Below are 13328 nucleotides of genomic sequence, written 5' to 3'. Positions count from 1 at the left end.
TTGGTAAAAGTCACTACACAAACCCAGGGCTTATGGTTATGTCAAAGTACTTTACCGTTACACACATCCTCTCCATGCCTTTGAATTGAGGATATATCACGTGGCTCAAGACCAGAAAATAAGGTGGGCAGATCCACCTTCTGCAGGACCTGAAACTTCTTCCTATCTGCAGGGCCCGCTGTGAGGCCTTGTGTGCTGCCCACAATCTCACCTTTGACAACTGCTGTGGATACAGATCATTAAGGTCACACAGATGACCTCCAAAAGCTGCACTTTTGCAGTCATCCAATGTTCAGAACCCTCACAGACCCATTTTAAAAATGTACCTATACTCAGATTTATTTTTCATGCTGAAGGGCTAACTAATCACTAAAGATCCAGACAAGTTTCTTCAAGAAGGGTAGTGATACCACCCTTCTCTCTCCAAGCACTTTACAGTGGTTATCTGCATTGGTCTATTTGATCTTCATAATAGCCCTGGAAAGTAGACAGGTGTTTTTCTTCTTCCCATTTTACAGATAAAGACAACAAAGCTCAGAAGCAAAGTTACCTGCTCAAGGTGATGAGATAAGGAACAGAAAGAGAACTAGAACATGGAACTTAAGACTCCTGGTCCAGAGCCCTCGCCCCCATGCTACACTACCCCAGGCACTGTTTTAAGAAGGACAGGCAGGTGTGGGGTGGGGGGTGAAAAATGCAAGACCAAGAAGGCCCTGCTGACGATATGCTAAGAGAAGGAGCAGGAAGATGGAAATAAGACAGAAATCAGATGCTTCTAGGGACACCTCAGTAAGGAAAGCAACAGTGGAGGCAAATATCTGCTCAGTCCAAGGGGCTAGAGACACTGCAGCAAGATGCTTTGGTTAAAAAAAAAAAAAAAAAAAATTGTAGGAAAGGAAATGAGAGAGGAAAGAATCACAGAAAGATACTAACATCATCTTTGTCTCATTACTATTCTTTCAATATACGATGACCAGTACTAAAATTTCTTATGAATTTTCTTTAAGTCATTTCTATACCCAGCATAGGGCTCCCCAAACTCATGACCCTGAGATTAAGTGTCAGACAGCAGATGCTCTACTGCAGAGCTAGCTAGGCACCTCTCTATGAATTTCAGAAACAAAAGGCAGAAACACTTGAGTATACTCATAACCCTTTAGACAAGAGGAAAGAACATTTTCCCACTTCATAGATAATTAAACTGTAATAAAATAAGATCACACAGCTAATGAATAGATGAGAACTTAAAGCTGAGAGCACTTCATTTCTTATTCTTAAATCTTACCCCAAACTCGCTCCTGATCCTGGAGTGCACCCTGCCACCTTTTTTCAACTCTGCCTCTCCAGTAAGGGGCAGCCCAGCCTACAGCAAACTGCACAGAGCACCTTCCAGCTTCCTGCTCCTCTACCGGATGCTCAAATCCGCTTCAGCCTGGACCTCAAAGGACACTGACTCCCACAGTAAGAGCCTGCACCTAGTAAGCAAGGTTCACATACAGCAGACCAAGAGAGTACAAAGGAGCTTGGCTAACAGTGAACTCAGGTAATGGAGGAAGAAAGAAGCTTGTTTGCTTCATGACCAGACCCATTTCTTTTCCCAGTATATAAATGCAACACATATAAATATATAAAACTGACACTAAAGTTCAATGGAAAACGAACATATACGATTCTAGAGAGGGGACCACAGAAGATGACCACTGGGCCAGATTGTGAAGATGCCCACCACAATCTTCTTAGGTGAGGAAACTAAATCTAAGGAAATTAAGAAGACTCGTCCAAGGGCACAAGCCTCAAAGAAATAACCAGAGCTCAAACACTGAACTGTTTGTTGGGTCCAGGTCCAAAGAAGTAGGCATAAGACCTACATACTTTAAAACTTGTATTTAGCTTTTTTCTATACCGCACATAAAAGACAGATAGAAAACTTTACATAAAGCAAAATGGCAAAATATTTTCATTCCATTTTTCCACATAAACTCCTTCCTGACCGCACCACTTGCTCCTCATCTCTTTCATTTCTGCTACAGACTCTTAAGTATCTACCAAATCCTTTCCTCCTGGTCCCTTTGCATCCATTTCTTTGGATCCATCTCACAACACTCCCACCTTGAATGCTTCTCTCCTATCTCCTCACCCTCCCACTTCTCAACACCTCTTCCATTCCTTCTTAGGTCTGGTGAGCTCAGCATGCTGCCCTTCCTGCTCCACACCCACTGGCCCCATCAGACATCTTGACACTTCCTCAGCCCTGGTCCTCCTCCACCTGCACCCTCCCTGCTGCCCCCAGGAACAGTTCACCCATACCCACTGGGGGCACTACTTTTATGTGCCCTGAGAGAAAACCTAGCTCACCACCAAAACCTCGCTCTAAATTCCCAACCACATACACACACCCCTGCTAGCCTAGGCCCATGTCTCTCTTCCAGCTTCATTAAGCTACAATGTTAGTGGTTTAAACCACCTAAACAGTCTACTTATAAAATCACATGCCCTAACTGACTCAGTAATCATCCCTAGGATACACCAACAGAAAAAGCTACATAGGTACACCCAAATGCATGTACAAGAATGTCTACTGCAACACCATTCATGATCACCGAAAACCAAAAGCTGCCCAAATCAAAAGTGGAATGGATTTGCAGATAATGACTTATTATAAGCAATGAGGGCAAACCACTGCCACACACAACACAGATGAATCTCACAAACTGACGCTGAATGAAAAGGGCAGACAAAACAAATACTGGATACTTCCATTTAGAAAAGTTCTCAAACAGGCAAAACTAATCTGGGATCTTAAAGGCAGGGTTGGGGTTACATACTGAGAGAAGGGAAGAAGTGATTGGGAAAGGACACGGGGGGGTGCTGGCACTAAGTCCTATTTCTTGATTAAGGCGGTGGTGACATGGATTTATTCATTTTGGGAAAATTCACCAAGCTATCCATGTATAACTTGTGTGCTTCTCTGTATATGTGTGATACTTCAATAAAAACCTTACTCTATGGGACGCCTGGGTGGCTCAATGGTTCGGTACCTGCCTTCAGCTCAGGTCATGATCCTGGGGTCTGGGACTGAGTCCTGCATCAGGCTCCCTGCGAGGAGCCTGCTTCTCCCTCTGCCTGTGTCTCTGCCTCTCAGTCTGTGTCTCATGAATAAAAAATTAAATCTTTAAAATAAAAAACTTATTCTAAAAACACTCACAAAAGGAGGAGCTCTGAATAATGTAAAGAATATTGTACACTTGAAACTAATGTAACACAGTGCATTAATTATAGTGGAATTAAAAATAAATCTCACACATACACACACAAATGCATAAGGGATAGGGCATGATAGAAATGTCTAAAACCAAATTGTGATAATGGTTGCACAAGTCTATTAACTGAGTATCACTGGATTATACAATTACAATGGGTGAAGTTCATAAGATGTAAATTTCAATTTCACTTCAATAAAGCTTTTAAAAAATACGTGTGTGTGTGTGTGTGTGTGTGTGTGTGTGTATAAAAGACATTGAGTCAAACTCAATTAAGGCATGGACTTTGCTTGTGAGGGTTATATGCCTAGCCCATGATATACAAGATGAGCTCAAAAAGTATCTGTCGAGTGCAGGTAAAAATCGGATCCACCAAAACTTAACTCTCGAGAGCTTCACTACTTAACATCCTTATCGGAAGTTTTAACAACAGTTACAGAATAGAACGAAAGTTTATTTCCATCTCTTGCTTCTCCAACAAAACAGTGGTTAAGTACACAGACTCTGTGAGTTCAAGTCCTGGCCCCATCACTTACTGACTATATGACCCTGAGCAAGGGACTCCCTGTGCCTCGGTTTATCTGGAAAATGGAGATAGTTAATAATACCCACCTCCAACGGCTGTTGTAAAGGAGACACATGTTCATCTTCACAAAGTAAGCACTATCTAAATGTTTGGGAGGTAAAGAAGCTCTTTCCCCTGAAAACGAGAGAGTAGACTTCTTGCGGGAGGAAAGGATGGGCAGTTCTGGTGTTTTACCTGATGAAATGTGTACTTGAACAAAAGCGTCAAGAACTCCACCACGGGAAACTGGGAGTAGGACTCGATTCTTCTCAGGTGAACACTCACAAAGAGCCGGAGGAAGTCAGTAAACTTCTCGATGTAGCTAGTAAGACAAGAAGACAAGGGGTGACAATCTGAAACCCAGCCATCTCCTTAGAAAAGAACTCAAATTCAAACCAAATTTCTTTCAGTACAGAACTACATAGATTTAAAATATAGTTTCAGTTAAAAATATAAAGGCCTGCAACAATTACCTACAGGTCAGGCAACCCTTCATTCCATTACCACCTGAAACATAGCAGAAAAGCAACTTTAATCCTCAGACACTATCTCGTAAGGCATCTTATAAACTAGTGCTCTCAGAGTTTCTAACTCCTTCATGTTATGACCCCATTCAAGTGAAAGGAAATGGTACTAAAAAGTTGATGGGCAGAGCATGTGCATCATTTCAATGTGGCAAGTCTGGGAGGCTTTGCTATGAGGCCAAAATATTAAAATGAATGTGCTAAGAACAAAAACAAAACAAGGCTAGACCAAAGACATGGCATCCAGGTAAGGCATATGCAGGCTTGCAACCTAATGCTCTTTCTTCCCACCCCCTTACCCCACCCCCTAGCTCCTGGTGCTAATTAAACATAAGTACATCCTGGTCAACTCTGAAAGTGATTGCAAAAATAAGGGAGGAGGGCTGCCCAGGCTGGATAGGCCTCGGGGACAATTTAGTCTGGTGCTTCATTGGACAGATGAGGCCCAATGAGATAAAGTGACCCGCCTGAGGTCGCTGGGCCAGCTCACAGCAGAATGGGACCCCCCATCCACTCCCACGCCAGTGCTCTTTCCTTTAACAGCACAGTGACTCCCCAATTCATGTGTATTCCCAGTATCATTTCCCAGAGGAGAGTGAGTCCCAGCTGCAAGGATAAGAGACTGCTGTTACTAAACACAAAGCACATCATCACTCTCACATTTCAGAAACTGTCATTATAAGCCCCTCGATACCAAAAGGTGATTAGAAAATGAGATGGACATACCTCCATAAATCACATTTCGGAGACCAATAAACAATATAAAGACTCACTACAGGCCTTAGTCAAAAATTAAATCATGGTTACAGGCAACTCTGAAACTCACCACTGCAAAAAGCTTTTTTAAACGCAAGGATTATGCAATAATAAAAGGGGAGAAAAAGACTACTACTCAGAAGAGCAAATTGGCCCATAAATAAAATGTCCTGCATTGTTCCTGAGACCTAGCACCCTGGAGGCAGCCAACCCAGCTATCTGGCCTCTGCACAGCTAGCTAACACATATGTGTAAGCATTTGTGCAGTTAAAAAAAAAAAGAAAAAAAACAGAAACAAAAACATTAATTTGCTTGATAAGGAGAATGGCCGTCTCTGTGGATCATGGGACCAAGTACTTGAAACATAGTAAGGCATTCAAATTGCCTGTTTTTAGAGTCAAGTGTGAGACTTCTCTGATGCCTCAGATCATGAATACTCAAGAGCAGGAGCTCCTCATTCCTTGCTCCACGTATCACATGATCTTCAGCCGTGGCTATTCTGAGCCATCGCCCACTTTACTGCTCTTTGGGAAGACACCCTCAAATCTCTGCCACCCATAAAACAAAGAGAAGTCTTGGGTAAATGCCACACTGCCTCGATTTTACTTTCATCTCCAACCCAATTTTTTAAGCAGACAAACAATGGCTGTTTGGTAGCTGAAAATCTAGATTTTATTTCACCTCATTTTCTTTCCCTTGCCCACCTTCTGGTACAGGTGCTAATGAGCAGTGGAAGGTGTGAAACAGGCACTAGAGGGAGAATGACAGGAGCAGAGGCCCTGGGTCAAAAGCTCCTAAACAACTGAGAATGGACTTAGCTGTTTAGAATTAGTGGTCAGGGGCTCAAGAGCCAGGAAGCAAGCACACAGTACTATTTAGGTCACCTTTCTGCTTCTGGGCACCTCTCAGCTTTCTCAGGGCAAGAGGAAGCATAGGATTGAAATATAAAACCAAAAGCACAAGGGTTACACGTAACAAAAACAGTACATTGATAACTGGTGACAATTATTTCTTTACCACCCGAACATAAGCCGTCATGAACATTGTGCTACATGTCAAACTCAAAGCCCAGGTACCTGACGCTCCGTACAAGCAGCTGAACTTTTCTTTTTAACATATGAAAATATGGCCTTTCTTAACCCAAAGCTAGAAAGGATATAAAACTGTGTGTTTGCATACCAATGCCTTTGAATTCATACAGAAAGCGATTACAAAATAATGGAAAATAAAACCAACATATCACTATACGAGATTATGAGCTCTTTTGTGATTATACAAAGAAAATTTCACACAAAGCTTGTTTACAATGAACCAAACCAAAAAAATCTTTGTATCCACATTTTCAACTTCAGAAAACCCTTAATAAAACTGCTATATTTAAAAAAGCACTAAAACAGTCTTTAAGCACTTGACTTTATATTCTGCTACTTACTCTAAGGAAAAGGAAAATGCCTTAAATCGGTGTAGCTTAATAACAAAAAACAAGCCACGAAAGATGGATTAAAATATTAACAACATTTGCTGCCTGACAATCGATAAATATCTTTTAACTCAATACAATTTATCCACCTGGAAGTTTCTGAACAGTCAACATGATGCTTTTAATTTTCCCTCTTGCTGTTACACAGCAGTGGCATCACATCAATGAAAGCTGTGGGACAAATAATGACATCATCCAGAGGAAGACCGGAAGACCACGCCTCAGCGTACTGTGATGGAGTCATCTTTTTGAGTACTTCAGAAAGAAAAGTGAGGTCATTTTTGGCTCCAAGCAAGGGGAGGTAACAAAGAAACCCAAGTGTGTGCCATATTCATACGTGCCCTTTTCCACATCTCTTTTCTTTTGATGGAAGTGTGCCATCCGTGCAAAGCTCATGGTAATAACATTCCTATACACTGCACGATGTTCACTTGGGAAAAGTCAAGTAGTAAAAACTGACAGGCAATATCAAGTGAAAAGGGGGATGGGAGCTCCTGTACCTCCAAGGCCTCCTCTCACGTTCCTGGCTACGCACGAGCAGCAGACTCGGCTCCTGCGCCACCTCAGACCTGCAGGCGAATCGTGAGGATGGGGTGGGGGAGAGGGCGGAAGGGAGGACAGGAGGCAGAGAGGGGGAAAGACAACACACCTACACAATTCACAGGCATGTTCCCAGCTTGACTCATCCCTCTAGCCACCCTAGCCCTTCCAGCTACGCTCAGACTTACTGGTCCACACCTACCTGTCCATTCCTTGTCAGGAGCCCCAAACTCTGAAACCAAAGAGGATTACAGACACTATGCGACACCGCATGATAAACAGTCACGGCCCCTTCTCAGAACACAGCCGATTCCACATCTGTTTTCATTACCTCTCATCGAGTTCTTCCAGCCTGCTCTTCACCGTGTGGGCATTGTTATCCTTGGTGATTTTCTGCAGGAGGTAGAAAGTCTGCTGGAACATACGTAGTAAATACTCCTCGAATTCCATAGGCACACAGTTCTTGGACATGAGTTCATTGATGCAGGACATGGCCAGGACCCCAAGCCGGCCGCGCTCCTGACCCAACACACAGTTCTGGCTGCTGCCGTTAACTGATGCCATCTTTCTGGCCCGGATGTCACAGCCAAAGCGCGCAAAGTGGAAGATGGTGGTTAGGAGGGATGGGGTGATGCTGGCAGACAGAGGAATCCAACTGAAGAGATGGGCCAGGCACTCCAAGGCCAGGGAACAGATATACTCACTCTCCGCATCAAGGATGGGGATTGGCTGATTCAACAGTTTGGCTGAACTAGGACTCTGCAACAGGTTACTCAGTAAGTCACCTGGAAATACAAAAAGCCTTTAACACACGCTATCAAGTCTCTTACAAATAAGTTTACCTACAACAGAGAGAAAGCCAAAGCCATCTTTCATTAAGCTCCCTACTAAAGGGATCTGTAGAAATGTAAAATAATGCCACTCACACCTCTCGGTGCTCAGTAAGTTTGTTTGCTTTGGGTAATGTATTTTTCATGAGAACATATCATTTGTTTACATGTAGAGTTCATGACAGCTTTTAAATGAATCAACGTAAATAAATGCTCTCAGTGTTAACAGATGTAACTCACAAAGCTCTTTGAGGACTTCAATAATCTTTAAGAGTAAAGGGGTCCTGGGTAATAAGGTGGGCAAAAATGGGTGAAGGGGATCAAAAGTACAAACTTCCAGTTATAAGAAGTCCTGGGGATGTCATGTACAGTGTGGGGACTTACAGTTAGTCAACAATACTGTACTGTATATTTGAAAGTTGCTGGGGGAGTTAATTTTGAAAGTTCTCAACAGTAAGAAAAAAAATGTTAACTGGGGATCCCTGGGTGGTGCAGCGGTTTGGCGCCTGCCTTTGGCCCAGGGCGCGATCCTGGAGACTCGGGATCGAATCCCACGTCAGGCTCCCGGTGCATGGAGCCTGCTTCTCCCTCTGCCTATGTCTCTGCCTCTCTCTCTCTCTCACTGTGTGCCTATCATAAATAAATAAAATTAAAAAAAAAAAAGAAAAATTAAAAAAAAAATGTTAACTGTGTAGTAATGGATGTTGCGATCGCAACTTTCTGTTACGATCAGTTTGCTTTATTTATTTACTTACTTACTTAAGATTTTATTTATTTATTCATAAGAGACACACAGAGAGCGAGAGAGAAAGAGAGAGAGGCAGAGGGAGAAGCAGGCTCCATGCAGAGAGCCTGACATGGGACTCGATCCCAGATCTCTAGGATCAGGCCCTGAGCTGAAGGCGATGCTAAACCAATGAGCCACCCGGGCTGCCCTAGTTTGCAATATTTAACATTTATCAAATCATTATGTGGTATACCTGAAACTGACAATGTTACATGTTAATTATATTTCAATTTAAAAAGAAGAAGAAAGGGAGACTAAAGGGAGACTAAAACTCTGAGAACTACAGAGCTGCTCAAAGTTAGGTCTGTGAATCTGCACCATCAGCACAATCTGGGAGCTTGTCAGAAATACAAATTATCGGGCCCCACCCCACATGTACTGTGGTAGATCCTGGAGGGGTGTCACCCAGAAACCTGTTTTTACACATTTTCCAAGAGGTGATTCTTAATTGTTTTCCAGTGGTTTTTAAGTTTTTATTTAAATCACCCTGTGCTCATCACAAGTGCCCTCCTTACTCCCCAACCCCTATTTCTCCCATTCCCCAGCCATGGTTTATCTCTTTTTTCCTTTCCTCATTTGTTCTGCTTCTGAAATGCCACATAGGAGTGAAATCACATGGTATTTATCCATTTCTGACAGACTTATTTCACTTACAATAATACCCTCTAGCTCTATCCATGTCTTTGCAAATGGCAAGATTTCATTCTTTTTGATGGCTGAATAGTACTCCATTGCATGCGATATACATATACACACACACACACACACACACACCCCACATTTTTATTCATTCATCAACTTGATAGACTCCCATATCTTGGCTATTGTAAATAATGTTGCTATAAACATAGGACTGCGTTATCCCTTTTGTTATCCCTTTGAATTCGTGTTTTTGTATTCTTTGGGTAAATATTCAGTTATGTGATTGCTGGATCATGGGGTAGTTCTATTTTTAACTTTCTAAGGAACCTCCAACATGCTTAATTTCTGAGAAGCATCAGACTCAAAGAAATCATGCAAATGAAATGGGATTGCAAAAAGCTATAAAAAGATTTTAGAGAGGATATAAGACAAATATTCAAAACTATAACAAGAAAACATTCCTGAAATAAAAGGTATATATACAAAAGAAAGGGGTTTATTCTGCCCCCAAGAAGAAGTGATAAAGACTAATCAATACTAAGACTTTTTAGGAATAAGGAAGAGATGTAGGTATAACAAGCACATACACAAAGGAGAAAACACCCAATTCAGACTTCCCCATAGTAATACAAGAAGCCAGACAATAGTGATACTGTGTCCACAAGTGGTGGGGCAGGGAATGATTTAACTCAAAGCTCTCCTTGGAGTAACAAGGGAAGGGAACATTTTCCCAAACACAGAAACTCAAGTAATATACTGCCTACAAACTCTTTTCAGATTTTATCCATTTGAGAGACAGCGAGCATGCACATGAATGGGAGAGGAGCAGAGGGAGAGGGACAAGCAAACTCCCTGCTTGGGAGCGGGAGCAGGGAGCCCAACATGGGGCCCATTCCCGGGACCCTGAGATCATCACCTGAGCCAAAGGCAGACACCCAACTGACTGCCACCCAGATGTCCCATTCCACAAACTCTTCTTGAGGAAACTGCATAGAGAAACCAAATAAAGCAATAAATAAAGCAATAAATAAAAATGCAGAATTAAGGAATGGAGCAGCTGTGCAAGGGGACTAGAGCAAGCACTGAATTAAATGTAGAATCAAGACTAAATATATGTAGGAACCACAGAGGGTGTGCTAGCTAACTTTTTTTTATACAAGCAAGAAGTCTCAAAATAATATGGGCTAGAATTAAAACACGTAGTAAGAAATTGGTTTTCCTCTTTTTTTCTTAATCCTAGAGGTTATCTTTTACAAACTAATATTCCCTGTGGAAAAAGTATCTCAAGGTCAGCAATTCCGACTGTTTTTAAAACCTCCCATTAAATTCAAGTAAAACTATAATTTGTTTTTATTAAAAAGAAAACTGAGGGCACCTGGCTGGCTCAGTCAGAAGAGTATTAGACTCTTGTTCTAGATAGGGTCAAGATAAATTTTAAAAAACGTTAAAATGTAGGATGACACTTTTTGTCTTTTTATTTAGCTTAACCTCACTGCAACTACATATAACGAGGAGTCTAGAATGCTGTAATTTCTGAATGGTGGAATATTGGCTAAATTTTTATACTGTATTTTGTGCTTTATAGCAACAGTTCTCAAACATTTTGGTCCCAGAACCCTTTGTACTCTTAAAAATTACTGAGGATGCCAAAGAACTTTTTAAAAAGATTTTATTTATTTATTTGAGAGAGAGAGAAAGGGAGCACAAGTAGCAGGGAAGGGCAGAGGGAGAAGCAGGCTCCCCACTGAGCACAGAGCCCAGCCTGGAGGCTCTGTCCCAGGACCCTGGGATCATGACCCAAATCAAAGGTAGCCGCTTAACTGACTGAGCTACCCAGGTGCCCAGCGAAAGAACTTTCACTTACGCAGGTTATGTCTATTAATATTCATCACATAGAAATTAAAACTGAAGTTTCAAATATTTTAAATACTCATTTAATAATAAATGCCTGACATGTAAGCATAAAATATTTTTAAATGAAGAAACTATTTTGCTGCCAAAAAAATAAGTGAGAAGAGTAGCACTGTACATTTTTGGAAATCTCTATAACGTCTGGCTCAAAAGAAGATAGACTCTCTCATCTGCTTCAATCTGTTGCAATATGCTGTTTTCGCTGAAGTATATGAAGAAAACAGCTTCACACAAATATGCAACTGATAAAGACTAAAGTGTTTCTGTGGCCTTTCTAGGTGATTAGAGCTGTTCTTTAATATATAAAAATTTTACTGGGATCCCTGGGTGGTGCAGGGGTTTGGCGCCTGCCTTTGGCCCAGGGCGCAATCCTGGAGACCCGGGATCAAATCCCACGTCAGGCTCCCGGTGCATGGAGCCTGCTTCTCCCTCTGCCTGTGTCTCTGCCTCTCTCTCTCTCTCTCTCTCTGTCTCTGTCTCTCTCTGTGTGACTATCATAAATAAATAAAAATTTATAAAAAAAAAAATTTTACTAGTAGTAATTTCTTAAAGGTTAATTGCAATGTGGGATCTGAATGAGTTTTATTTAGTATACTCATGAGAGAAGGAGTAAAAATGACAAATAACATCTTAGTACTTTTATGAACGTGTATTTGACCTTTGGGACCCCTGAAAGGGCTCCCAGATCTATTGAGAACTCCCGCCTTACACTAATGCAGGATGAATATGAACAGATTAGTTAACCTTTCTCAGCCTCATCTCCTTAGCCATTAAAACGAGGATCTTGTAATTTATTAATAAGGGGTTTAATTTCTACTGTTAAAAGTAGATTAAAAAGTTGTCCCTACAAATACCCACCATTTGCTTCAATGTGGATGGAACTGGAGGGTATTATGCTGAGTGAAATAAGTCAATCGGAGAAGGACAAACAGTGTATGTTCTCATTCATTTGGGGAATATGAATAATAGTGAAAGGGAATATAAAGGAAGGGAAAAGAAATGTTGGGAAATATCAGGAAGGGAGACAGAACATAAAGACTCCTAACTCGGGGAAACGAACTAGGGGTGGTGGAAGGGGAGGAGGGCGGGTGTTGGAGGGGAATGGGTGACGGGCACTGAGGTGGACACTTGATGGGATGAGCACTGGGTGTTTTTCTGTATGTTGGTAAATTGAACACCAATAAAAGTTAATTGAATTGTACAACTAAAAAAAAAAAAAAAGTTGTCCCTAGGGATCATATCTTGTATGGTGTTCACTGGTTTCTATTCTGAAAGAGCTGTATTTTTTTTTTAAGATTTCATTTATTTGAGATAAAGGAAGAGAAAGAGCACTGAAGGGGCAGAGGGAGAGAATCTTCAAGCAGACTTCCCACTGAGCACAGAACCCAAAATGGGACTCAATCCCACCACCGAGGAGATCATGACCTGAGCCAAATCAGACGCTTAAATGACTGACCCACCCAGGCACCTGGAAATAGCTGCATTTAATACTAGTTGAAACTCATCATGATCTCAGCAACCCATGCTGATAATCAGAAGACCTAGTTTCAAAGAATTATGCAAGAAGGATGTTCAAGTACAATCTATAAATATTTATCCAGTTCGTTACTGGATTAATAAGGCTATTTTCTGAATTGCTGCCGTGGCTGTTCACTTGAGTCTGTATGTACAACTTTCTCTCATTCAATGACAGTAACTGTTTCTGGTATCGCTTTTCTCATTGTTCAAGGACCAGTGGCCATTTATGGAAGGTGCTGGAGTCAGAGGAAATCACCACTCTCCAACTAGAAGAATTTTGGAGGTGGATAATTAAGCAGGATCAAATGGAGGCTTTCCTCCTTAAGCAAAGGAGGAACCATCAGACACCTTGTCAGTATGATCTTCTATTAAACCTGGACATCTTTGGACCCTTGGACCTTTTTTTAAAGTCTCCTGAACATTTTTAAATAGAAATAAATTGTGGCTTTAAAAACGAAAACAAACAAAAAGTTGCCCCTACTCTTTAGCTCAGAAGAACTTTTCCAGAATAGGAT

The 13328-nt window shown here is 41.5% G+C and overlaps 1 protein-coding gene across 2 annotated transcripts in view; it reads right to left on the bottom strand.

The window, feature by feature from the left end:
• XPO6 (exportin 6) overlaps positions 1 to 13328 on the bottom strand; it is a 103051-nt gene that overhangs the window by 41862 nt on the left and 47861 nt on the right. For both annotated transcript variants that reach the window (XM_041748196.1, XM_041748197.1), the window contains exons 7-8: positions 7457 to 7910; positions 4021 to 4147 (exon numbers count right to left, since the gene is read on the bottom strand). In XM_041748196.1, coding sequence (XP_041604130.1) covers positions 4021 to 4147; positions 7457 to 7910 — 581 coding nt within the window. The remainder of the gene's footprint in view (positions 1 to 4020; positions 4148 to 7456; positions 7911 to 13328) is intronic.

The sequence above is a fragment of the Vulpes lagopus genome, chromosome 3, assembly GCF_018345385.1.
Source record: "Vulpes lagopus strain Blue_001 chromosome 3, ASM1834538v1, whole genome shotgun sequence".
NCBI classification, from domain to species: Eukaryota; Metazoa; Chordata; class Mammalia; order Carnivora; family Canidae; genus Vulpes; species Vulpes lagopus.
Note: the sequence above shows the minus strand (reverse complement) of the source record. Positions and strands in the feature narration are given on the sequence as shown.